General features: G+C 37.9%; 1 protein-coding gene across 1 annotated transcript in view; it reads right to left on the bottom strand.

Annotated features, from left to right (window-relative positions):
* Positions 1–3,882: 3,882 nt before the first annotated feature.
* The window catches only part of RAD23B (RAD23 homolog B, nucleotide excision repair protein), a 44,246-nt gene continuing 22,626 nt past the window's right edge, over positions 3,883–25,502 (bottom strand). The window contains 7 exon segments of the mRNA NM_001046310.1: positions 3,883–5,249; positions 9,876–10,046; positions 10,743–10,870; positions 12,447–12,579; positions 15,741–15,868; positions 19,897–19,952; positions 24,132–24,400. Coding sequence (NP_001039775.1) covers positions 5,136–5,249; positions 9,876–10,046; positions 10,743–10,870; positions 12,447–12,579; positions 15,741–15,868; positions 19,897–19,952; positions 24,132–24,400 — 999 coding nt within the window. The 3' untranslated portion in view covers positions 3,883–5,135.

Genomic DNA, 25,502 nt, shown 5'->3' with positions numbered 1-25,502 from the left:
GAAGCCTTCTGCTATGGCAGACATTACTAGGACAACTGCAAAACTTAAGTGGGTGTGGGGAAGTAGTGGGTGGTTTAACTGGGAGCTTTTTGTGCTGTTCCTACAATTTTCTGTAAGTCTGAAACTGTTTAAGGATGAAAAAATTAAGGTTCTTCGCAAAAATGCAAACATATAAAATTTATAACCCCAAAATTTAAGATACAAAATTATTTTAAAGTGGAGATAAATATTACCTTAAATGAATATCAAACAAGCAGAAGCAACCTTATTGACCAAAAAGAAATTTGAAAACAAAAACAAAACCAAAGGAAACCCCACAAAATGCCATCAACAAATAGGACTAAAATGCAAAAAAGCTGCAAAGAAAAACAAAAAAGTCACTTCAGGGTTCATAAATGCATCTCCCGCCACATACAAATTCTAACGTTAAGCTGTTCTAAGGCATAGCCTCACCAGCCCCTTTCATTCTCATCCAATTTTAACCAATTTTGAGGTAACTTATCATGTTCTTCTAATCTGTTGGCAGATAAAACCCAGCTGATTTCTGTGATTTACTGCCAGACACTCTTAAGAATTCTGAGACAAATGTGGACTTTGTCATAGAGATGGAAGATGTCAATAACAACTCAGGATCCACTTCAAATATCCTTTGAGACTTAAGGTTGCAGCCCAACAAGCAGTCCTGGCAGACGCAGGCTTTAGGTGTGAAAGACCACTGACAGGAAGCCATCTACAGCTGGTGTAAGTGTAGAAGTGCTCAGTTTTCATCACAGAAAACCTAACAGTTGAAACACTGGAAAAAACTGGCGTGGCTCCTTGGGAGGCCAACCTCGCCAGGTACCTGAAGACCACATGGTCTGGAGAGAACACTATCTACAAACATCTGTAACTCATTCTGAGCCAGGTGAGAAGAGAGGACGAAAGCCTACTAGTGCAATTAGAAAAAGTTTGCGTGAGACAGGAGGCAGAAGTCTGTGCTCCAGCTACGCTGTACCTTTGAAGGATCCATTAGCATTCAGTCTCTGTCATAGTAAACTGAGCTCAATGGCAAAGATCATCACGTTCCCATTCCCTGTGGAATCCACAGCACCACATGTGAAACAAATTCGTCACCAGTGATGCTTCTTTGGTCCTCCTAGCCTCCTCTTCACAGTGCAAACCCTTCTTGAGGGACCAGGTTTGTCATATTAACATATATTAACATATATGATAGGGAAGATCTTTTATAACCAATTTATCACTATTTGGTGTGGCTCTCCAAATGCTAGTGCACAGTGCCCTTCCCTACCAAGTCCAAGCTTTGCTCCCTACCTCCCTGTCACCGTTGCTCCCAACTGCTCTCCCCCTCCCTCCAGGGTTCCGTCCACTCTTCCAGCTGTGGTTAAGATGCTCCCTCTTACGGACCCAAGTCTGATCCCAGGGCCCAAGGATTCCCAGATGCATTCATTTGACTTTTCTGTTCTGTTCTGAGTCATCACTACACAAGGTGCTTCTGACACCGCTTAGTGCTGAATTTTGGACTTCTCTGGTGACTCAGATGAAGACGTTGCGTGCAATGCAGGAGATTCAGGATTGACCCCCTGGGTCGGGAAGATTTCCCTTGGAGAAGGGGAATGGCTACCCACTCCAGTATGCCTGCCTGGAGAATTCCATGGTCAGAGGAAACTGGTGGGCCACACGCCATGGGGTAGCAAAGGGTTGGACACAACTGAGAATAGCACTTTCTTATTCACTTGGTGCTTTATTTAGTTATCTTACTAAAGCACAAGAAATAGTATAGCAATAGCAAAGAATAATTTTAGACATCACATACATGCCGGACTAGCACACCAGGCGCTCCTCCCTTTGATAATGAATATGTGGGGGTGATACCACACCTCTGAAAGACCCCATGATGGTCACAAGCAAAGCAAACTGAAGTTAAGACCTCAAGAGGCCCAGAACTCTGACAAATAAAAGGGGGAAAAGCGTCATAATTTAACATATGATAGGGCTGGGTGCAATCTAAGACATGGATGGAAAGCTTTCTGTAAAGGGCCAGAAGGTATTTAGGTTTTGCTGGCCACAGTCTTTGTGGCAACTATTCAACAGCAAACCTCTTTAGCACAAAACTAGCTGCTTATAGATAATATGTAAATAAAGGAGCATGGCTGTGTGCCAACAAAACTATTTATGGACGCTGGAATTTGAATCTTTCCGCCTTTTTGTAAACAAAACACTGAAAACTGTAAAGGCCATTCTTAGCTCATGGCTCATACAACAGGCAGTGAGCCAGATTTGGCTCATGAGACTGCAGTTTGCTGGCCCCTGGCTTAGAACAAAGTGGAACAAAAAGGACAGTGGGAAGTCAACTGGAAGAACACACTGTACCTGAGCCGCACAGGAGACAGTTCAGCAGAACACAGATGTGGTCAGGAAGGACTCCTGTAAACTGCTTGCTTTTGAGTACTTAGCTATCTTAGGCTGGCTGATGTTTTAAAAAAAAAAAAAAAAGAGGTTTGGAAAAGGGAGAACTCCCTGACATCTCTAAAGCCCCCATGAACTTTGATACATACATTCTAGGAAGTGTCCCATCTCTGTGTTGATGTTTTCACTGTGAACACAAACAGGAGACCCAATAAAACCGACCTAGTGCTGGGCATTCCACACCCTAATTCACCACCAACAAAGAAAGCAGAAGGATCAGTGATGGGGCACTGTCCATTTCCAATCTAAGATTCTATACGGTAAAATCATTTTAAAAAATGAGAAATGCCATGTTGGATATATTGAAAATATTTTATAATTAATTCTCTAGAATCCTAGCCATCGAGTACAGGAGAAAAAAAATCATATGGTGGAACACTTCAGTATTTTTAAACAATGTAAAAATATATTTGACTAGACGGCAGTAAGAATTTAACAAGTATAAACTTAAGCTTCTTCAGGTCTTCCACAGAGCAACTAAACAATCAACAGATTTCAAGAAACAGATGACAGAATACCTCCAACGCAAAAATTCCGAAGTCATGTAGCCACTTAAGAGATTTACCAAAATGTTTGTAAATTAAAAGATAACAGCAAAAGGCCACATAAAGCCTATTTCTTTCATGGTGTAATGGCTGATTCTTTCCACAGATAAACAGAGCACTGCAAAGAATGGCCAAACGTGGCCTGAGCTGTCTTCTGCTGATTATTAATCCCACTATTTGTAGTTTTGCTGTCCAAGGAGAAAAGCTCCATGTGATCGAACACCTCCTGCTGTCACTTTCCAGAGAAAAGAAGAGGTGGCTGCTGGTTGTTTTTTTCTCTCCTTTTCTAGTTTTCACTATGCTCTAAGCAATTAAGTAGCAGATAAAATATCGTGAAAATAAACGAATACTCCATTATCTCACCAGAAATGCCATCCCTCTTCCCAACTCATTGCTCTACCTCGAAAGATGAACATATTTACAAATCCTCATTTTATTCTGAGACATTTTTGCACAATCCATTATAAAACATACAGGTAATACAAAGTCCAAAGGTCTTGTTGTGTTTATGGAATAAACACATGAAGATTAAACTACATGATTAACATGGGAAAAAAAATCATAATTTTGTTTATTTTCATAAGAGATAGGTTATGAGTGCATGATGTAAAAGCTTAAAAGTCATCACCAAACTGTGCTAAGGATTAAGAGATTATGTAGGATAAAATCTGTGCAAATTCATCTTCTTAACTCAGTATAAGATGGTAGAAAAAAAATTATTTCTTTAGTCTTTTTAATACTCAGGAAGAGAGCTGAAAAAAATAAAACAAGTAGACACACCTGCCCCCTCTTCATGATCAAATAACAATGCCAACAAAGGAGATTCCAAAGAAAAAAGCTGAGATGAAAAAAATCCAAATAAAAGCCAACATTGCTATTAAGATTTTTCTTTTAATATGCCATGAGATATCTTGATTGTATATTTTCCAAAGTACTATTCCAGCTGCATCTCCCAACCCTTCCAAAAGATTTTGCCAGTCTTTCCAATGCAATAAAAGATGCTGGATTGTAGTTCTGTCCACCTTCTCTTTTCAAAAGCAAAATAATCCTAACAACTTTAATGGTCATACATTCTTATCTAATAAGGAAAAAACATTTACAAATATCAGAAACCCAGTTTTGAGACATTTGCATTAATCTTGAACTGAATCAGCATTTTGTGGGTTTTAAAAAAGGCAGCAGTTGGAATTCACGACTTGCTGACAAACACATTTCTGCTGAGGGAAGGGGAAGACAGGGAGAGTGAATGCTGCATTTCTTCATTGGCCCCAAAGTGCTAACTCCACAAAGGGATACATCAAAAGCAAACATGCAACCGTGGTTTTTATAACTTTTTACTGCAATATAACAATGAAGTAAACAGTAATTAGGCAGCTACCAATTTACCCCCAAAATAAACCAAAAAAAAATGTAAACAGAAAAATAACTCTGCCTATACTTGTACAGCTTCGCAAATCATGTTAGAAGGGTCTCACATTCAATGATCAAGAAATTTAAAATAGCAGTTAATTATTTTCATCTTAAGAAAATGTTCCCCCATCTCCCCCCTTCAACCCCAAGTATTATCATGAAAGAATGGGCTTTCTTACACATTAATTTTATACTTATTTGAAGCAGCAACAGTAACCATCAATAATTTGGCATTTCTGTTTACAGTCACTCCCATTTTTTTTTTTCCCAATTTCACAAAGCCATTATCCAGTGTTGCCATAAAATAGGGACTGTAGATTCTAGGTAGCAAAGATTCTTTCTGAAACCAATGTTAAGTCAAAGAAATATAAAGCAGGGCATTACACTAAATTTCTGGATCTAGTACACTAAAAAGAGTGAAACCTAGGAAAAGTTACCTACTGTTTTATAGAAGAAATAAAGACCTGCAAAAGCTGATTTTTGGTTGTATAATATTTTACACACTGTGTGGATTTGCGGCATCTGCTAACTGAAGCAGACATGCACTGTATTTATCCCTGCCCTATATCCTAGATCCCTCCCTCCCCACCCCCAACAATCTACTACCTTATACCAAGTATTGTGGATATGAGCCCAAGTCATCCCAGACAATCCAGTGAACAAAGTTAGTGTAATGCACTGGTGTGAAGTGTGAGATTAAAAAAAAAGTCCCTTTCAATCTTCATCAAAGTTTTGCTGTAGAAGAAAATTGGCAGCCAAGTTCTCATTCTTCTCACAAGCAAAATATGCTTGTATCACAAGTCCTTCAGGAAATCCTAATGCCTTTAACTGCAAGAAAGAAAGAAAACATATTATGAGGTCATCATTGTTTGAAAACATACTATAAGGGATGCAAAAAACCTTGAGAATTTTACATGAATTCATCCCTGATTATGGAGCTGCTGTCCAATTCAAGGAGCTAGATAGAACTTTGGAGAAGGCAATGGCACCCCACTCCAGTACTCTTGCCTGGAGAACCCCATGGACAGAGGAGCCTGGTGGGCTGCCGTCCATGGGGTCGCACAGAGTTGGACACGACTGAGCGACTTCATGGTAGCAGCAGCAGATAGAACTTGGGGCCCTTTCCTGTAACCACTTACAAAATTCTTTGCTCCTAGTTAAAATTTTGATGCTAAATAGATACTTTGATAACACTCACTGGCATTAATACTAAACGTTAGCTGCTGTGGTAGTTTAAAAATAAATGACCCTACAGAAATCTGTAAATCAGATGGCTTTTAGTACATAAGTGGTGAAGCTATGGATGAGAGCAACCAGAGGTGGAGGTGAGTTTAACTACCTAATCCAATTATGTTTAAAAAAAAAAAAAAAAAGCCATATCCTTAATTAGGGTCAAACTTAACCTCCTTGCTTTATAAAACACTTCATACTACAAAAACGAGTGGTCAATTATTAGTAATATTACATGACATACTTTTGAAATCAAGACATACAATATTGTTTTTATCTGCTTAATTTTTATAGCATTTTAAAAGGTGATATGATCCATTTAATTTTATTTTCCTAGTCTATTGAAAATCACTTGCAACTCAATAATCACTGCTTTTAAAAGCCTTTAAATACACTCAGGTGAATTAATCTAATTCCCCAGGTGCCATACATTTGTCCCTTGCATTAGACTCTATCAAGAAAGGGCCTTTAAAAACTAGGCAAAACTCCTAATTCAGCATGATTATACTCATCCATATAAGGACAAGAAACTCAAAAATGATTTTGTTACTTAGGTCTTGTCCACATTAAAGCTGGGCTAGCTGAAGTAAAAGGTAAACAGGGCACAATCCAACTGTATATGCTTTACAGTAAGACACACATTTAGATTCAGAGACACAGTATGCTGAAAGTGAAAGGACGGAAAAGGACACGCACCATGCAAACCATCACAGAGAGAGCTCAAGTGCTATATTAATATCACACAACAGACTTTAAGATTAAAAGTGTTACTAAAACAAAGACATTTTATGATGATAAAACAATCAAAAAGACTTCATTATAAACAAACAGAACAACAAAGCCCCCAAATACATTAAGCAAAAACTGACAGACTTGAAGGGAAAAATGCAACAATAGCTGGAGACGTCAATATCCCCAAGTTCTACAACAGATAAGAGAAGGCAGAAGACAAGCAAGTATAAAACCTGAAAAATACTATAAACCAACCAGACCCAACAGACATTTACAGAACACCGAACAACGGCAAATTATACACCTTCTCAAGGATACACAGAACAGTCTCTAAAGACCATGTCAGGCCACAAAACAAGCCCCAACGAATTTATAAGGATTAAAGTTACACAAATTACGTTCTCTGACCACAATGGAATGAACTTAGAAATCAATAAAAGAAGGATATTCGGAAAATTCATACATGTGGAAATTGATAAAACCCTAAAAAACCTACAGATCAAAAAATGACAAAATCAGAAAATACTGAGATAAATGAAAATAAAATGTCAATACACTAAAATTTATGGCATGTTGCTGTAGCAGTTCTTGCAGAAGTTTCTACTTGTAAATATCTACAGGTATAACTCAGAGATGCTGCAGGTTCGGTCACAGAATACTGCTATAAAGCGAATATGGCAATAAAGCAGGTCACAAGAATTTTTGATTCTCCAATGCATATAAGTTATGTTTACACTATACTGTAGTCTGTTAGGTGTGCAGCAGCATGACATCTAAAAACCAATGTATATACTTTAATTTAAAAACACTCATTGTCAAAAGTAACCATCATCTTGACAGTCAAAAACCTTCAATTGGTAAAAAAGGAATTAACTGCAAAATGTAACGGAGAGAGGCACAATAAAACAAGGCATGCCTATGTAATAAGAGATAGTAAACCAATAATCTAAGTTCACCTTAAGAAACTAGGGGGAAGAAAAAGGGGAAACTAAAGCAAACTGAAGGAGATAAAAGAGAGACTAGAAAAACAGACTCAACAAAACCAAAAACTCTTGCTTTTTTCCCTTTAAATCAACAACATTAACAAACCTTTACTGAATTGACAAGAAAAAAAAAAATCTGAGAATTCAAATGACTAAAATCAGATATAAATGTGGCAACATTATTATTACTTTTTATAGAAATGAAAGCAACAATAAGGGAATACTAAGAACACCTGTATGCCAACAAATTAGACAACATATATGAAACAGACAAATTTCTAGAAAAACAAAAACCACCCTGACTCAAGGAAAAAAAAAAACAGAAAACCGGAACAAGTCCTATGACAAGAGACTTAATTAGTAATCACAAAACTTCCTCAAAAGCCAGGCCCAGATAACTTCACTGGTGAACTGTACCAGCAATTTAAAGAAAAATTAACACCAATTCTTCATTAACTCTTCCAAACGAGAGAAGAGAATAGAACTCACTCCGTAAGACCAGTACTAGCCTGACACCAAAATCAGACCAAGACACCACAAGAAAACTACAGACCAATACTCCTTACGCATGAAGATGCAGAAATCCTCAACACATCACTAGCAGACCAACTCCAGCAACATATAAAGAGCACTGAACACCACGACCAGAGGATTCACCTCAGGAATCCAAGGCTGAGCCAACACAGAAAAATCAGTCAGCACAACAAAGCATATGGACAGAAAAAGGGGCACAGTCACACGATCATCTCAACACACAATCTGACAAAACCTCTCATCCTTTGTGATAAAAACATCCAATGTAATAGAAACAGAAGAGAACTTCCTCAACCTGATAAAAGGAATCTAATGAAACCCACAGCTAACATCAAACTTAATGGTGAAAGACTTAATATTTCATTTTCCTCTACTATCTAGAACAAGATAAGCATGTTGGCTCTTATCACTGCTATTCAATAATAGAGGAGGTTCTAGCAGGACAATAAAGCAAGTAAGTATATATGTAAATAATAATAAACAAAGGACATCTGAATTGAAAAAGAAGTAAAACTATGTCTACCTTCAAATGATCTTACATATAGAAATCTTAAGGAACACAAACAAATTAAGATTTAACAACTGAGTTCAGGAAGGCAAACAAAATTGAGTTTTGGTATACAAAACTGCATGATACACAAAATTGTATCTCCATATAACAATGAACAATCCAAAAACTGAAATTAAGAAAACAATTCTAGGGACTTCCCCAATGGTCCAGTGGTTAAGACTCTGTGCTTCCAATGCAGGGGTCATGGGTTTGATTCCTGGTTAGGGAACTAAGATCCCATATGTGTTGGTGTGGCCAAAAATAAATAAATAGAACACAATTCTATTTGTAACAGTGTCAAAGAATAAAAATAAGTATTTTCAATAAACGGTGCTGGGCAACTGGATATCATATAGGCGAAACATATCAATCTAGACTCCTACACCTCACACTATAAACAAAAAGTTAACTCAAATGGAGCACAGACATTTTTCATTACGTAAATGTAATAAGAGCTATAAAAACTCTTTGGGGAAAACACAGGCTCAGGTCCTCTGACCTTGGGTAAGGCAATGTTCTCTTGTACAACACCAAAAGCAGAAGCAACAAAAAGAAAATTTCTCCAACACAGAAATCAAGAACCGACAGTCTCAAAAAAAAAAAAAAAAAAGTTGCTATAGAACAAGTGAGGCAATTGTCTACTGTCATTTCTATTATTTGAGGGGGTAAAACAGCACAATATATAAAGTATCTTTTAAGAAATACCAGTTATAAACCTTGAACACTTATATGCTTATGTCATAAAGACAAAGCTCAGATGCTTTTCTAAGTATTAAGTTATTTAATATGCAATTTCTCTGATTTCTACCTCAAAACACTCTGTAAGATAAGACAGGGCAAGCACTATGATTCTCTGTTTACATGGGGCCCAGAGCAGACGACTGACTAGTCACCGTATCATAGAAACCAGGTTACTGCACTGGCACGACCTGTACAGGCTGACCTGATAAGGGTGAAAGAGAATCAAAGTATCAGGTTCTGATATTCACTATACATATTGTATATAATTCACACACATATATTTACATTTAGAGACAACAGTGAAATAAAATTTGAAATATAAATTTAAAAAAGGATAATCTTGAATTGAGCATATACTTTTTTCCTCTTGAATTTTAAAACATCAATGAAATCTTTAGCTTGATTTATTTATAACAATTTCATGCTAGACTGGTATTTAATGCTGGTCCTTGGGCTTCACAAAGAACATGATGGAGAGTAGGGCTGAGAAGAGACTGTCTCCACTGCAATCCCTACATGAATAACGCTCTATTTGGCTCTGCTCAATAGGAGCTATTCTCCACGATGGAAATACTCTATATCTAGGCTACCCAATGCAGGAGCCACTAGCCCCAGTGACTACTGAGCATTTGCAACATGGCTAGTGTGACTAGAACGGAATTTTTAAGTTTTACTTAAACTCACCCTTTCTATAGCTTCTTTTTCCTGAGGCGTTACTTGAATGTAGTTCATATGACCACCTCCAGCTTCTGCGATTCCTCCACTGCCACCTCCTCCCCCTCCTCCTTGACCACCAGCTTCTTGAACTGGTTCATTTAACATCTGAATAAAATGCTCCTGATGTTGGCTAATTTGCTGCAGTGATTTAAAGAACAAAAGAACAACACGTTGATATAAAGTACCTCCAGGAAAATAAGAACTCTAATACAAATAAAAAGGAAAGCTACAACTCCGCAATTGCATTATTTTAGAATGATTCTGGATTAGTTGGTCTTTGGAAGGATGTGATTTCTTGTACATTAAAGAAACTCAGTATTTCTGAAGGAGGTAAACAGTGAAAAATTAAAAGAATTCAACTTCTCTTTCAGAAACACTCCATTCCCCCATTACTATTAAAAAAACTACTTGATGGCTAAAAGAAAAATTATATTAATGTCTATCTATTTTTATCTTCCACAACTAGCAGGCACTAGAATGCTACACAAAACTCAAATACTTCATGGCCTGAGCACTAAGACAAGCCCACAGGGGTATTTTCTAGGAGGCACTGCACCTCTAGTAATAAGCTTGAGAAAGAGAGATTTAGAAAATTAAACATCTCTTTTTGCAAGAGTTTCTCATATTCTTTAATAAAGTGTTTCCCAAACTTAGTATTTGACTAAATTAACCCCACCCCACCCGCAATTCTCTTTTTATCAGTACCTCTATAACATTCTCCTGAGGGTAGCTTGGAAGAACAGTTTATACACCTGGTAGAGGGGAAGGAGTGCCCATTGACTTCTACAAAATGTAATACATCCTAACCATTTTTGAAACTGATTAAACAGTCACCTGAAGTAACTGAGGATTTTCTCGACCTATCTGTTGTAGCAATGCTGGAAGCAGGGAAGGATTCTGTTGAATAATTTGCCTCATCTGTTGAAACTGAGGCTGATTCCGTAAAAATTCAAGAGGGTGTCCTAAAATAAACAGGGATATTTTTAAACAATAACAAACATAATTTAGACAGCAAACACTGTGAAGAAAAAAAATGATTTGAGTTCTAAGATGTATATAAAATGAAGTAAGTAATGACAATCTTCAAATTGTACCAACTTGCAAGTCTTACACTGCAGAAATTATTCCTACTAGCTCAGGTAGAGAGTGGGTTTGCCAGGTGGTACTAGTGGTAGAGAACCTGCCTGCCAATGCAAGAGACGTAAGAGAGGCAGGTTCAACCCTGGGTGGGGAAGATCCCCTGGAGGAAGGCATGGCAACTCACTCTAGTATTCCTGCCCGGAGAATCCCATGGACAGAGGAGCCTGGCGTGCTACGGTCCATGGGGTTGCAAAGAGTCAGACACGACTGAAGCAACTCAGCACAGCACACAATGTAGAGAAAACAGAACACTCAAAGAAGGAAGTTTTCCTACAACTGCCTTGGGCACTCGATTTATCAAATAATACTGAGAACCTGTGCCCTGCATATACTCTATAAAAAGTATTAAAAGTTGTTTCTGATGCACAAAAATTCCTAAGAAATATATATACCAAAACTAAGAAACACAAAAAAACCTACCCTCTTTAATTGTATACAAAAGAATTATGCTTTTGAGGTTACGAAGATTAGTGAGAATTTTCTGATGTACATTCTTATCTCCTGAATTATTCAAGACAATCATTCAAATTAAAATGGCCACAGATCAGGGTTATTTACTCTTCTTTGTGTAACACTAGTTTTACAGAAGAAAACAAGACTCAGAAACTAAGTTATCCAATAAGTGCCACTGAACGGGACAGTACCCCAAACCTGAACCACAGCTCTGCTTCCTCCATTTCCATGCTGAATCTCAGGAAATGAAAGCTTATCCTCTGGGAGACTGTACACAAAGTGCTTAGGGATTTTTATGAACCAGAACTGACTGCCATAATTAGAGCTAGGAAATACATAAAGGAATGATCTCTTCAAAATTAACAGTTTGAATTACTTTATCAATTTTACAGAAGAAAGAATGAAAGTGAACATTCCCAGGCCTCTCACAGGCTCTAGGCTTTGCTTTCTAGTCAAACCTTTGCCAACCCAAGTGTGGGTGCTAGTCAGTAAAGATACTTGAATTCAAGCTTTGCTCTCACCTCTAGATATAAGATATTAAATATACTAGGTTTCATTTTCTTGGTTCTATAATAACCATTAAGATCCTACTGGCTTTGGAATTATATTTTATGATATTTATAGGCAGAGAAAGAGACAAGGTGCGCAAACTATTCCGAATGGCTTCGGAATATAACACTAAATGCAAGCTGGGAAGCATCTCTTCCTTAGAATGAGCTAAACAGAATATGTCCTTTACCAAAACTGCAGAGATGAAGTTTAATATAAGAGTATCTTTTATATCCACGTAGTATAGTTTCTTCTGGGCCTTTCTCTAACACTAAAAGAGATTTTAAGAATTATGATGCTCTGAGAATGAACCTCACCTCAAAAGTACTTCAGGTTAAATTATTTTACACTGAAGACTCATAGCCATTTCTTCCCCATCAAAAGATGCCACTTTACCTCCAGAACTTGTTGTTGTAGTTGTTGCTGTCGTAGTTGCTGCGGCTGCAGCCACTGAAGACTGAGGAGCCCCAGTACTAGCTGCTGGAGGGGGGTCAACCACAGCCTGACTTTCTCGATCTCCAGGAATTCCCTGTAACATAATTCCCAAGCTTTAGAATAGCTCATCATTCAAAGTTAGTTAAATACTACACAGAATAAGAGACTTTATAAGTCTATTCAATATCCTTGTCTAATTTCTAAAAGCATCAAACAGATGTCTGCTTCATTCAAAGCAAAGGATAAAGACAAACAAAGTCTGCACATATTCAAGATCAGAAATGGCCTCAATGTGGTATGGATGGATACATATTGCTATTATATACAGCAGCACTGCCCAACAGAACTTACTATTTTGGAACACCTCTATATTTATGTTGTCCAATAAAAATACCCATTACAAGTAGCTACTGAGACCTTGAAATGTGGCTAATGGTACTAAGACACTTAAAAAAGAGTTAAGTATTAACTTACTTATACTTAATAGTACTCAACAGCTACCCAACTAGAGAGTGTAGATGTAAGACATAAAGGAATTTTATTAATTAAAAAAAGTCATGAAATGATGTTTATACAGCAACACATATTAATATCTAACACCAAAGTATCAGGCAAGATCCTAAACTTACATATAATACTGTCTAACATTAAAAAGCTAATTATTTAAAATTTCAAAATATCAACACAAATCTTATTAGGACATATCTGACTTTTTAGTTCAGTGGTTAAGACTCCACACTTTCACTGCAAAGGGCATGGGTTCAATCCCTGGTCAGGAAACTAAAATCCCACAAGCTGTGTGGTATGGCCCAAAGGAAGAAAGAAAGAAAAAAGTAAATGGGTATAAAAGAATCTTCAAGTTTTGGGTGATGATTTTTCTAAGTTTGTGACATTATCTTCTGAAGTTGTTATAACTTAAAACTGCACTAAGATTTTTGGAATACCCTATTTTGATAAAAATGATTTATAAGACTTCTCACATATAGCTATCAAATTATGTAATCTTTATAGGTTTTGGAAAGGGAATAGAGGAGAAAATACTGCATATAAATATGAGATGGTACTAGTAATCACTTCCACTTCCCAGTAAATTAAGAGGCCAAAATCACAAACATATAGAGAATGAAAGACACTAAACAGCAGGATAATAATTGCTGTATTAGATGTTCCCTCTAGGCACTGCGAACCACCCAATTCAAACCCTTAAATGAGGAGCTATCAAGTGTGGACAAACTATATACAGATCGAGGGTCCAAAAGCCTCCATCAAATTCTCAAACAAGTTAGCTAAAGTAAAAGTTAATCACCACTGCAACAGATCTACCTCAAATTCTCACACACAGGACTTAGCTTTTTGTTAGATCATTACTTCTTCTTTCTACACACTCACTTTCACTTATATAGATTCATCAAAAACTAGCAACAGTTCAAAGCATCAAAACAGGTGCCTGCTTCAACTGAAAGTAAAGGATAAACTGTTTCCATGAACCTCTCATCTATTTATTTGCATTTGATGCTAAATAGTAGCAACTGTGAGAATAGTAATTCATTTTTTTTAAACCTCAAAATTTTAAATCTACTGGGTCAAAATATTTGATGACACCATTAAAATTATGCAGAATTCCAAAATCAGGTATAAATTAAAGCCCTTCTATAAAAGGAAAGGCAATGTTTTTATGTAATACACATTTTTTGGGGAGGAATGAGGGGCAACCATAAACCGATCCACAATAACTCTCAATCCAGTATGATTCCTCAATTTCAAACTGATAATTAAATGAACTGTCAGTATTTTACAGACTTTCAAGTGGACAATGGGAAAAAGAATTCAAAAGATAAAATGATATGTTAAGATTTTCTGAACCTCATGCCAGTAAGCAGGAAATGACCGGAGGAGAAGCAATTATCTGCTCATGACAGGGACTCTTCGGAAACTACTCTCTGAAAAGGAGTTTCTACCAGAAGCGCAACTAGAAACAAGGTAATGGACTGAACTGTGGATGGTATTCTCCAAGGAGTTAGGATCAGAGATGATGTTTAGGGTGATTCAGACTTATGATAATATTCTAACACACCAACGACAATTGCAGAATAAAATCTTAGGACTAAAAAATTAATCCAATATTACTACAAACTTTTACAATTTGCTTTAGATCTGTGTCACATTTGTAAAATAGACATTCATTGTCATAAAATATCAAGGGTTTCAGTTCATGCCCATAACAATCTATTTCTCAAAAACTTTTATTAGTAGAGGAGTCTACAACCTAAAATTTTCCCTAAACCCTTGTGAAAATCTGGGATCTGAGTTGTCCAGATAAATCAGATTATCTGAACTTTTCAGCACTCTCTCCCAATTTTTAAAAGCTAGCAACTAATTACAAAAATTTACATATTACAAAATTTGACTTGGACTTCCAACTTGAAACTTTCACTCTACATAGTACATTCAGGATCAAACGGCAGGCAAAAAGAGCTACTAAAATGTTGGATTCAATTAGTTTTAAAACCTGCCCCAGCCCTCTTAACACACAGCTCTCATCCTTAGAGGATGATGTAACTAGGTTAGACACTACTACTCCAAGTGGATAGCCAATTTTAAAATCCATTTAGTCACATTTTCTGATTCAAAGTCTTATCACAAATCTTTTAGAAGACGTTATACTTTATTAGCAGCATTGGTGGTTCAGTGGTAGAATTCTTGCCTCCCACACGGGAGACCCGGGTTCGTTTCCCAGCCAATGCATTATGGTCTTTGTTTGGGGCTTCCCTGGTGGCTCAGACCATAAAGCGTCTGCCTGCAATGCGGGAGACCCAGGTTCGATTCCTGGGTCGGGAAGATCCCTTGGAGAAGGAAATGGCAATCCACTCCAGCACTCTTGCCTGGAAAATCTCATGGACGGAGGAGCCTGATAAGCTACAGTCCACCGGGTCGCAAAGAGTCGGACACGACTGAGCGACTTCACTTTCACTTATACTTTATTAACAGAAAATGTTAATTCACTAAGAAAAATACTGGGTTGACCAAAAGGTTTGCTCTGATTTTTCCGTAAGATGTAATGGAAAACCCCAAAAGAACTTTTAGAAAACCCAATAAATGTCAATAAAAGAATTAATTAAACCAACCCAATAAAAGCATTATGCAAATGAGCATACATCACCATTATCTTATGAACTGCTATTGTTTCTTTAAAATTTGTTTCTTTGAGATTTCATCCTTAAACAACTAGAACAAAGAAAGCAAAATGTTTCTCACCATTAAGAGATACTCCACTGCTCTGTCAGGGTTGTTGAAACTGGCTCTCAGGGCTGCAATTACTTGCTCTCGTTCATAGCCCATTGACATGATCTCAGTTACCATATTCTCGTAAGACTGACCTGTCACTAAAAAGAGATGTGTGTGTGGATGGAGGAAGGCAAAGAGGAAAAGAGAAAGAAAATTTAATAAACAAACATTCCCCACATAATTTCAGTGTGTATGTATGTATGTATACACTGTCAGGCACTACAGTGTTAGGAATACCTAACGATGAGTAACTAAAACACATACACAACTACTACAACATACATGTGGTAGGTAGAGTAATCCACCTCCTCCCATCCTTAGAAACTGTAAGTTAGGTTACAAAGCAAAAGGGAATTGAGGTTGCTAATCAGCTGACTTTAAGATAGGGAAATTATCCTGGATTACCTGGATGGGTAATCCAATGTAATGGTAAGGGTGCTTAAAAGCAGGAGGGAAGCAGATGGAGGGTCAGAGAAATAAGTGGGGGCAAGTTAGAGAAAAAAGCAGGGGCAGAGATGCTATGTGCTTCTCTGATGACAGAGGAAGGCGCTATGGCCAAGGTATGTGGTCAGTTTCTTAGAAGTTGGAAAGGACACCGAACAAATTCTCCCCTAGAGTCTCCAGAAAGGGATGCAGCTCTGATTTTAGCCCAGTGATTTAGTCCCTTTATTTTAGTCCAGTGAGCTCCACGTCAGACTTCTAGCCTCCAGCACTACAGTAAGATAATAAATATGTTGTGTTATGCCACTAAGCTGTGATACAGAGCAGCAGTGGGAAAGTAATACAGTACATTAAACACAGAATAGAAACACCATGCACAAAGGCAGCACAAACGTATAACAGAATTAGAAGTCGAGGCTGGCAACCTGCAAGAGGAGATGGATGAAATGATTTTTGAAAGCAAGAAGTGGGGACATTTCAAGCAATCAATTGTGCTGTAGTAAGTTGTTTTCCTTTGACACCTTTTATTCTCAAAGCAGAGGGGAAAACGAGTTGGAAGCGAGAAAGTCAGAATGTCTCATACCATATAAAATGGTAAATTATCTCTGTAAATCATTTCCCAGAGATCTCTCCAACCCCAACTCACTCTTCATGGAAATATCAGACAACACTCTGATTTAAAGCAAGTTTTCCTAATAACAATTTGTCCTAAGAAGTTTTCCTAGTGATGATGAGCATCTTTTTATATTTCTGTTGGACTTTTGTATATCTTCTTTGGAGAAGTATCTATCCAATTCCTTTGCCCATTTTTTTTTTTTAAACTATTGAGTTGTATGAGTTCTTTATGTATCAAGGATGTTAACCTATCATATACATATATATGGCTGCAAGTATTTTCTTGCCATTCCAAAAGTTGTCTTTTTACTTTGTTGATAGCAAAATTTTCAATCAAGTTCTAACAGCTATGAAAGTATAGCTTAAAAAACTAAGTATCACTGAGCAAATTCAACATTTGGTATCTTGTTTAATGACTTTTCCCTTCCTATTCCATTAAGTACTTAAGCTATTTCAAATTTTTAATTACCCACTGATACAATTCTAGCACAAAGCACTCAAGTGTCAGTATACTTTCTGTAATCTAGTTCTCAGATAAAGAAAAATTATCAATAATAAAATTATGTGCTGTGGAGTATCAGAACTATACTATTTTAACAGTGTTTTTCTCACTCAATTCTCACAAGAATTCTATGAGGTTGAGGCTTATTAGAAAGATTAACAATTTGATCAATGGCTATTAAGCCACGGTGCAGAGACACAAACACAAGCTGTCTAGACCCTAGAGCTCCCACACCTAATCCTTAATGCCATGCCTCCTAATTAGTCAAGTTACAAAAACTCAAATAGAAGTGTCTACATGCAGGCTTGGTACATTTTAGATCCTAAAGGTACAAGGGAAATGACTCCTAGGAAAATTAGGGACAATGGACAGCATCAGACAGAGCTAAGGAGACAGAAGAAATAGTGAAGAAAATGTGATTAAGAATGAATTCTGAACTTATCATCTAGGATAGGAGGTGTTGTGAAAGGAACAATGACCTCATTAGACCTGCCTTTTAGAAACTCCACTGTGGCAAGGAATAGACCAGTTAACAGAGTAATACTAGAGCATCAGGAAGGGAGGGACGTCAGCTGAGGCAATTAAGTGGTAGTAGAAACAAAGATTCCAGAGACTTTAGGAAGGAGATCGGTAGGACTCCTAGTCTCACTGGTCAAGAGAGGAAGAGGTCAAGGTTGATGCTAATACTTTGGTAGAGCATGGATGATGATGGAAGCAAGAAAGGAACAAAAGAGAAGAATCAGATGGAGGAATAAAAAATCTGTCAATTTTGAATCTAAGGAGTTTATGGAGGTTTTAGGTTTTCCAGCTGGCAGCTTAAAGAATGAGTCTCAGAAGTCAGAGGGATATATGTACTGGAATTTTAACATTGAGAATCCTTAAAAGTACAGTTGACAATGTAGGTTTAACTGTGTAGGTCCACAAATAATTGGATAACTGCATTCCTAGCATACTTCTATATGATCCATGGCTGGTTGAATCTGCAGATGCAGAACCATGGACAGAGGCCTGACCGTAAAGTTATAGATGTATTTCTGACTACACAGAGTTGATGGCCCTAACCCCTGTGTTATTCACGGGTCAACTGTGTATGGGTGGTTATTTACTATTCCCATGATCTGAACTTTGAACAATGACCTAGAGCAGAACCCTAGAAAAAACCCATACATTTAAGGGCCAGGTAAGATACAAAGAATTAACCAGGAAGCCTGAGGAAGGAACAATCAGAGATACAGTTCAAGAAAAGAGAGGCGTCACAGAAGCCAAAGAAGAAACATTTAAAGAAGCAGGGTATCGACGTAAAGACTGGATAAATTAAAGATTAAAGGGCTAAGGGATCCTGAAACTATAATAGCAGTTCTAAGAGATGCAGATGTAAAAGGTAAGACATCACCACCAGAGACCACAGCAGGAGGAACTACAGCTGTGCATTCCTGGGCTCCTGCCAGGCAGCATCAATGCATTCCAACTGAAGCCTAACAGCGACAGCCAGAGCCTCCAACAGCATCAGCGGGGAGTGTAGGCTGGTTCCAGCTCTGAGGCTACAGAGCATTTTACACATCCCTGGGTAATCTTGAGCTGTTCCAGAACCTGTGTAACAATTTCCTAAGATTAAGCTTTTACTGTTTGAAATAAGAGTGATTTCTGTTTTCCTGCTTACTAGACACTTGACTCATACTCGTATGGTAGCAGGGTAATCCCAGAAAAAAGTCCTCACAGGTATGAATGTGGGTTTGGTACACCCAGGTGATCTTAGGTTGATTAAACAACTATTTTGCACCTTGTGCTTTTTACATGGCAATCAGGGCATCATCGAGTTCAAGCTCAATTAGGTCAGAGGGCCAACCCGTATCTTGCGTGATACTACTGCTGCTGGAACCTTGCTGCTGCAGCAGCTACACAGGGCATCCAGAAGCCCATACTCTATGGAAGCTGCACCCCCACCTGCTCCAGTCTTCCACCTCCCCACCATTTCCTGTGGTACAGAAGAGTACCAAAGGGCAGGGGCAGTCACAGTGTAACCCAGTTACAACTGTAACCCAGGGACAGTTACAATGGGAAACGGACAAAACACCCAAACTGGTTCTGACAGATGTACGTGTGAAGGGAAGATGGAAAGACATTACTCAACAGGTAAAAAGTCAGGATAAAACGGCATTTTCACTGTAAGTACAATACAAGCAACAAGATGCAGATGGGGACCTACAGGGCTACAACCTGGAGTAAAGGCTGGAGGTGAATGAATAAAGATGAAATGTGAGACAGATTTAGTAACATCTTATACTCATTTCAAAGACACTTCCTAATAAATGTATACACAGATTAAACTTCATTTTAAAACCCATATTTGGAAAGTGGAAAATATATCTGCTTTAAGGAAAGAAGTATGCTTAACTCTTAACAGCACAATTTAAATGATTCAATATATAGAACATTAATTTACAAAGTCTTCAGTAACACCGAATTATCTAAATCATTTAACCACCTGATTATAAGCAACCATGGAAATGATCTAGAGAAATGAAGCCTCTTCCCTCTTATAAAGTAATTCACCATATAGATACTTACCAAGTGCACTTGTTGCATCTTCAAAAAGGTTTGACCGAGAAGAATCACCTGATGTACTGTAAAATGTTTTTAGAAAATCATGTATCAGAAAGTATGTAAAATTTACCTTAAAGCTTAGTAGCTGTCCAATTTGTACAGACTCTTGGTTTTAATTAAATGTATAAATCTGGCTACAGTGTTTAAAAAGGCTTCCAGATTAAAACCCAAAGCTTTATCCATAACATTTATGGATTGGGAAGAATTTTAATACTCATTCTGTTCTGAAAATCCATCATTTAAAGAACTTACAAATAATCTGTAAGTGAAATCACAGTCAAAGAAATACCAAAAGCTGTACATGATAAACAGCACATGTAGAAACTGTATTTGGCTGGAAAGGCCTGGGAAGTCTTTATATAGTAGAATTTCACTTAGATCTTATAGTTAAGTCCCGAAAACAGAAACTGCAAGAAAGTATTCAAGCAAGGAACATAGCATAAAAAAAAATGCAGAGGCAGGACAGACCCGAGCTATAACCAAGTTTTAAACCAGTTTAAAAGGACTAAGTTTTCATGGGACTTCCTTGGTGGCCCAGTGGCCAAGACTCCATGCTCCCAATGTAAGGGGCCTGGGTTTGATCCCTGCTAGGGAACAAGATCCTACATGCCACAACTAAGAATTGCTGCAGCCAAATAATATTAAAAAAAAAAAAAAAAAGCAGGAGGCATCTCCTGATCTCCCAAATATATTAAAAAAAAACAAAAAAATTAAGTTTTTGTTAAGCAAGTGAAGAAGATGAGTCTAGAAAACAAAGTAGACACGAATACGATGATGAAAGACCAGGAAGAGAAGGCCAAAGAAAAATGAGGTTCACAAAACTGGTCAAGACAGCAGTTAGCAATTTAAATTACAACATACACAGAGACAATATACACATATACCTGTGTCCCAATTTTACAAACAAAACTCAGTAGACTTCAGTTCTGAGAAAACCCTACAGCACAGCAAGACAACGGAAATACCCCACTTTGAATTCATAAATTACTTAGAGTATCCTTGTATCCCCAGGTGCTGTGGGCAGGGTTACTTCTGCCGAAGTGCCTGGCATCCTAACACTCAACATAACTGGTAAGCGTAAAACTAGCATTTGGTACCCCACTCCAGTACTTTTGCCTGGAAAATCCCATGGACGGAGGAGCCTGGTGGGCTGCAGTCCATGGAGTCACTAGAGTCGGACACGACTGAGCGACTTCACTTTCACTTTTCACTTGCATGCACTGGAGAAGGAAATGGCAACCCACTCCAGTGTTCTTGCCTGGAAAATCCCAGGGACGGAGGAGCCTGGTGGGCTGCCATCTGTGGGGTCGCACAGAGTCGGACACGACTGAAGTGACTTAGCAGCAGCAGCAGCACTTGGTATAATTTTTAATGTACCTCCATTAACTAATGTTTAGAAGGTAAAACTTCAAAATGAAGTTTTTGAACTATAGTTCAACACTATACACACACACATATATATGGAAAGAAACTCTCCTGCCCTGGACCCTACCCAGAGACAACCACCACCACTAGTTTCTATATACTGACTTGTGTCTTACTGTTGTGTTTTGGAATAACTGCATGTCAGAAGAACTACAACTGCCTCAATTTTTCCCAGAGAGGCATGACTTTCCATTTAATTGATCAAATCAAACTAATAAGAACCTGTTTGGTTTCCAATCTTTAAATTCTTTCTGTACTCAAATTTATTAATCATTTCTTTCATGACTTTTTTGTGTTAAGATTGTTTTTCCCATGTTTTCCTCTAGTTTACGATTTCACTTCTACATTACATCTTTCTCTGTTTAAAATTTATTTACTCTTTTTTCTTTGGGCCACACTGTGCAGCATATGAGATCTTATTCCCCTACCAGTTAATCAAACCCATGCTGCTTGCAGAGCCGTAACAACTAAACCACAAGGGAAGTCCATAAAACTTATTTTTATAAGATGACCTCCAGGTAACTAGACATTTACCCCAACAGCATTTCCCAGAGTGGTCTGAAATTATTTTTATCTTATATTAAGTCCCTGTAAGTATATTGGTCTGTTTCTAGACTACTATTTCATCAAGTAGCCATTCTAATAAGAGCCATTCTAAATTTGCAATCACTACCATGCATAATTCTTTGGCGCTCGGCTTTCTTCACAGTCCAACTCTCATATCCATACGTGACCACTGGAAAAATCATAGTCTTGACTAGATGGACCTTTGTTGGCAAAGTAACATCTCTGCTTTTCAACATGCTATCTAGGTTGGTCATAACTTTTTTTCCAAGGAGTAAGCGTCTTTTAATTTCATGGCTGAAGTCACCATCTGCAGTGATTTTGGAGCCCCCAAAAATAAAGTCTGACACTGTAGAATTGATGCTTTTGAACTGTGGTGTTGGAGAAGACTCTTGAGAGTCCCTTGGACTGCAAGGAGATCCAACCAGTCCATTCTGAAGGAGATCAGCCCTGGGATTTCTTTGGAAGGAATGATGCTGAAGCTGAAACTCCAGTACTTGGGCCACCTCAGGTGAAGAGTTGACTCATTGGAAAAGACTCTGATGCTGGGAGGGATTGGGGGCAAGAGGAGAAGGGAACGACAGAGGATGAGATGGCTGGATGGCATCACTGACTCGATGGACATGAGTCTGAGTGAACTCCAGGAGTTGGTGTTGGACAGGGAGGCCTGGCGTGCTGCGATTCATGGGGTCGCAAAGAGTCGGACACGAATGAGCGACTGAATTGACTGACTGACTGACCGTGCATAATACATTTTATTACCTGGCAGAATTAATTAGACCCTTCATTAATGTTCTTTTATAGAACAATTTGTGCTATTTTTGCACACTTTTTTTCTTTTTAAACCTTACAGATAACACGGAGATACCGTTTAACCACCACTCAAATCTTGATTCTAACTCCACACTCCTCCCCCTCCCCAGAGGAAACCATCTTATCAGTTAGCGTGAGGTCCCTCTGCTACTGTTTCTCTACACATTAACATGCTAACCCACAGAAAATATGAATATTGTCATGTGGTTTTTGTTTGGTTTATGGTTACTGACTCTACTGTTCTGCAATCTGCTTCTTTTCACTCGATTAACAAAGCCTTGAAACCACATTTATTTAATATGCATATATACTGCATACTTTACCTGGGCTACAGTACTGGATATTAGAGTTTCTTAAACTTTAGGAAGCCTAAGAGTTCACCAGTTTTACTGTTTAGTCGTTCAAGGCGTGTCTGACTCTTTGAGACCCCATGGACTGCAGCAGGCCAGGCTTCTCTTTCACTATCTCCCTAAGGGACTCTACTAGAATTCACTAGCAGAGCTTGTTAAAAAACAGACTTCTAGGACCCTCAAGTCGAGAATTCTGATTTACAGAGGTCTGGGGTGGAGCCTAAGAATTAATTTCAAAGTAACTCCCAGTAATGTTGATGCTGCCTATTTACTGCCACACTACGGAGAATTCCATGGAGAGAGGAGCCTGGCAGGCTATAATCCATGGGGTCGCAAAGAGTTGGACATGACTAAGCAACTATCGCTCAATATGAATAAGCACAGTTCTCTAATATGAACAAATAACAAGTCAAGTCATGCTCTTACTAATGGAATTTAACTTAGTTCCAATCTGTCCTCAATCACAAGCAATACAGCCCTGTGCACAAGTTTGGTTTCTCTACAGTAGATATTAAGGAGTGGAATTTGCACTGTAATATGTAGTTTTTACTGCCATCCACACTTTACAGATGAGGAAAAATTCAAAGATGTTAATTTCTTTTCTAAGGTTAAGACCAAACAAATGTCAGACCTGAACACAATACTATGTAGCAACTGGAAAAACTTATTGATATGGAAAGATGTAGATGACAGATGTGACCATAGTAAAATAATATACAACAAATAATGATGGGGGACAATGTCAAGTTGTTTGTATGTCAAGCTATAATATACTGTCAGGTTATTTTATGATTCTTATTCTTTTGCATCATTTGTATTTCCTAACTTTTCTATACAAAAGTTTTTTTTCCTTTCTCCCTGGGAGAGAAAGAAAAAAAAATCCAGATTATGGAAATTTAAACAGACATAAAAAGCATACTATTTTAGTCAGGGTTCAAAGTTTAGATAGAAAGTTTGTTTGATCCACACAATAATCAAAATAAATACACACACGAAGTACCTGTTATGAACACCCTCCTATGCAATTTCCTGGAGCCCTGTTCGTACCTGTCAGTTGACGTTGGGGTGGTGGCCACTGGGGTTTCCACTGGCCGCTCCGCAGGCTTCTCCTGCTTCGCTGCACTAGCAGGCGCAGGCTCAGAAGATGCTGTCGTCGGTGCTGGAGTGACAGACACAGGTGTGGGAGTGGGAGCCGAAGCGGGGGCAGGGGCTGGGGCCTGAGTCACAGCTGGCGCTGTGGAGGAACTGACTGTGGTGGTGGCGGCAGAATTTGACTGCTGAGTTGTAGCTGGTGCTGGTGTTGTCACTGCTTTAGGCTAAACACATTACAAAGCAAAATCATGCATTATGATAAAATACTACATTATTACCTGACCTCTGGATGCTATAAACAAACATAACAATACAAATTTTTAGATTGAAAGCAATTTTGTAAGGTGACATAACGAGCGATAAACAGCAGCAATCTGAATCATTATTTACGTTACACATTCAAAGCTGCTAAGAGCATATATATATCAACTATCAATCTCAATTAGTTCTAGCCAATGATTTCAGTCTTAGCATCATTATGAAAAAGAATCAAAAAAGCAAATATTTTAAAACATAAAGAATGTGTGTATCCAAAAAAATAAATAAAAGAAACACATAATTCACCCCCCAAACTTCATAACTGAAGTTTCTTGGTTACAACTTTCAAGTATTTATCCTCATTTGAAAGCATTATGAAAATAACTCCCTTGAAATTAAAGTATAAACAGAAGTATGATTAATGAACATGCCAGATAATCTGCTGTATTTTAGAATAGGGAAGAAAATCCCAATGTTGACCAGAAGCCAATGGGTTTAAGTACAAAGAGACTAACATTACTTCTGAGATGTATATATAGTTAAACAGAGGCCAGTAACGTTATAACTGCACGCTCAGCACTTTCTGAACTAAAATCAGAGCCATAAGCATTCCCACCAAGCAAAAAGCAGTTACATATGTGTAAAAATCACACTATATGAGTTTTATCTTTCTCCGAAGGCCTATCAATGCTCACGACCTACTTAGTTCATAACTTTCCTAAGGTAAAAAGGTAACTGATTTGCTGGAAGATGAGATTAAAATTCAACATAAGTGCCCCAGGTATAAATCAACAAACTGTAAAAGAGTGGACTTGTGTCTTATTCTAACTGAGCTGGTATAGAGTGTATTGGGAAAAACGTCTTGGGCAGGTAGGGGGATGGGACGTAGCCCCCCTCCTTTACCTATAGTAAGAGGCTTGAATTTGGCTCTGCGATTTTTATTGCCAACGTAATTTCCTGCAAATTATTAATGTTCTATAACTCCAACTAGATAAGAATGTAATTTAAATGCATTATGTCCATTTACTATTTCCCTTAAGATCAATATAATACTGATTATATATATAT

The sequence above is a fragment of the Bos taurus genome, chromosome 8 (genome assembly GCF_002263795.3).
Source record: "Bos taurus isolate L1 Dominette 01449 registration number 42190680 breed Hereford chromosome 8, ARS-UCD2.0, whole genome shotgun sequence".
Classification (NCBI taxonomy): domain Eukaryota; kingdom Metazoa; phylum Chordata; class Mammalia; order Artiodactyla; family Bovidae; genus Bos; species Bos taurus.
Note: the sequence above shows the minus strand (reverse complement) of the source record. Positions and strands in the feature narration are given on the sequence as shown.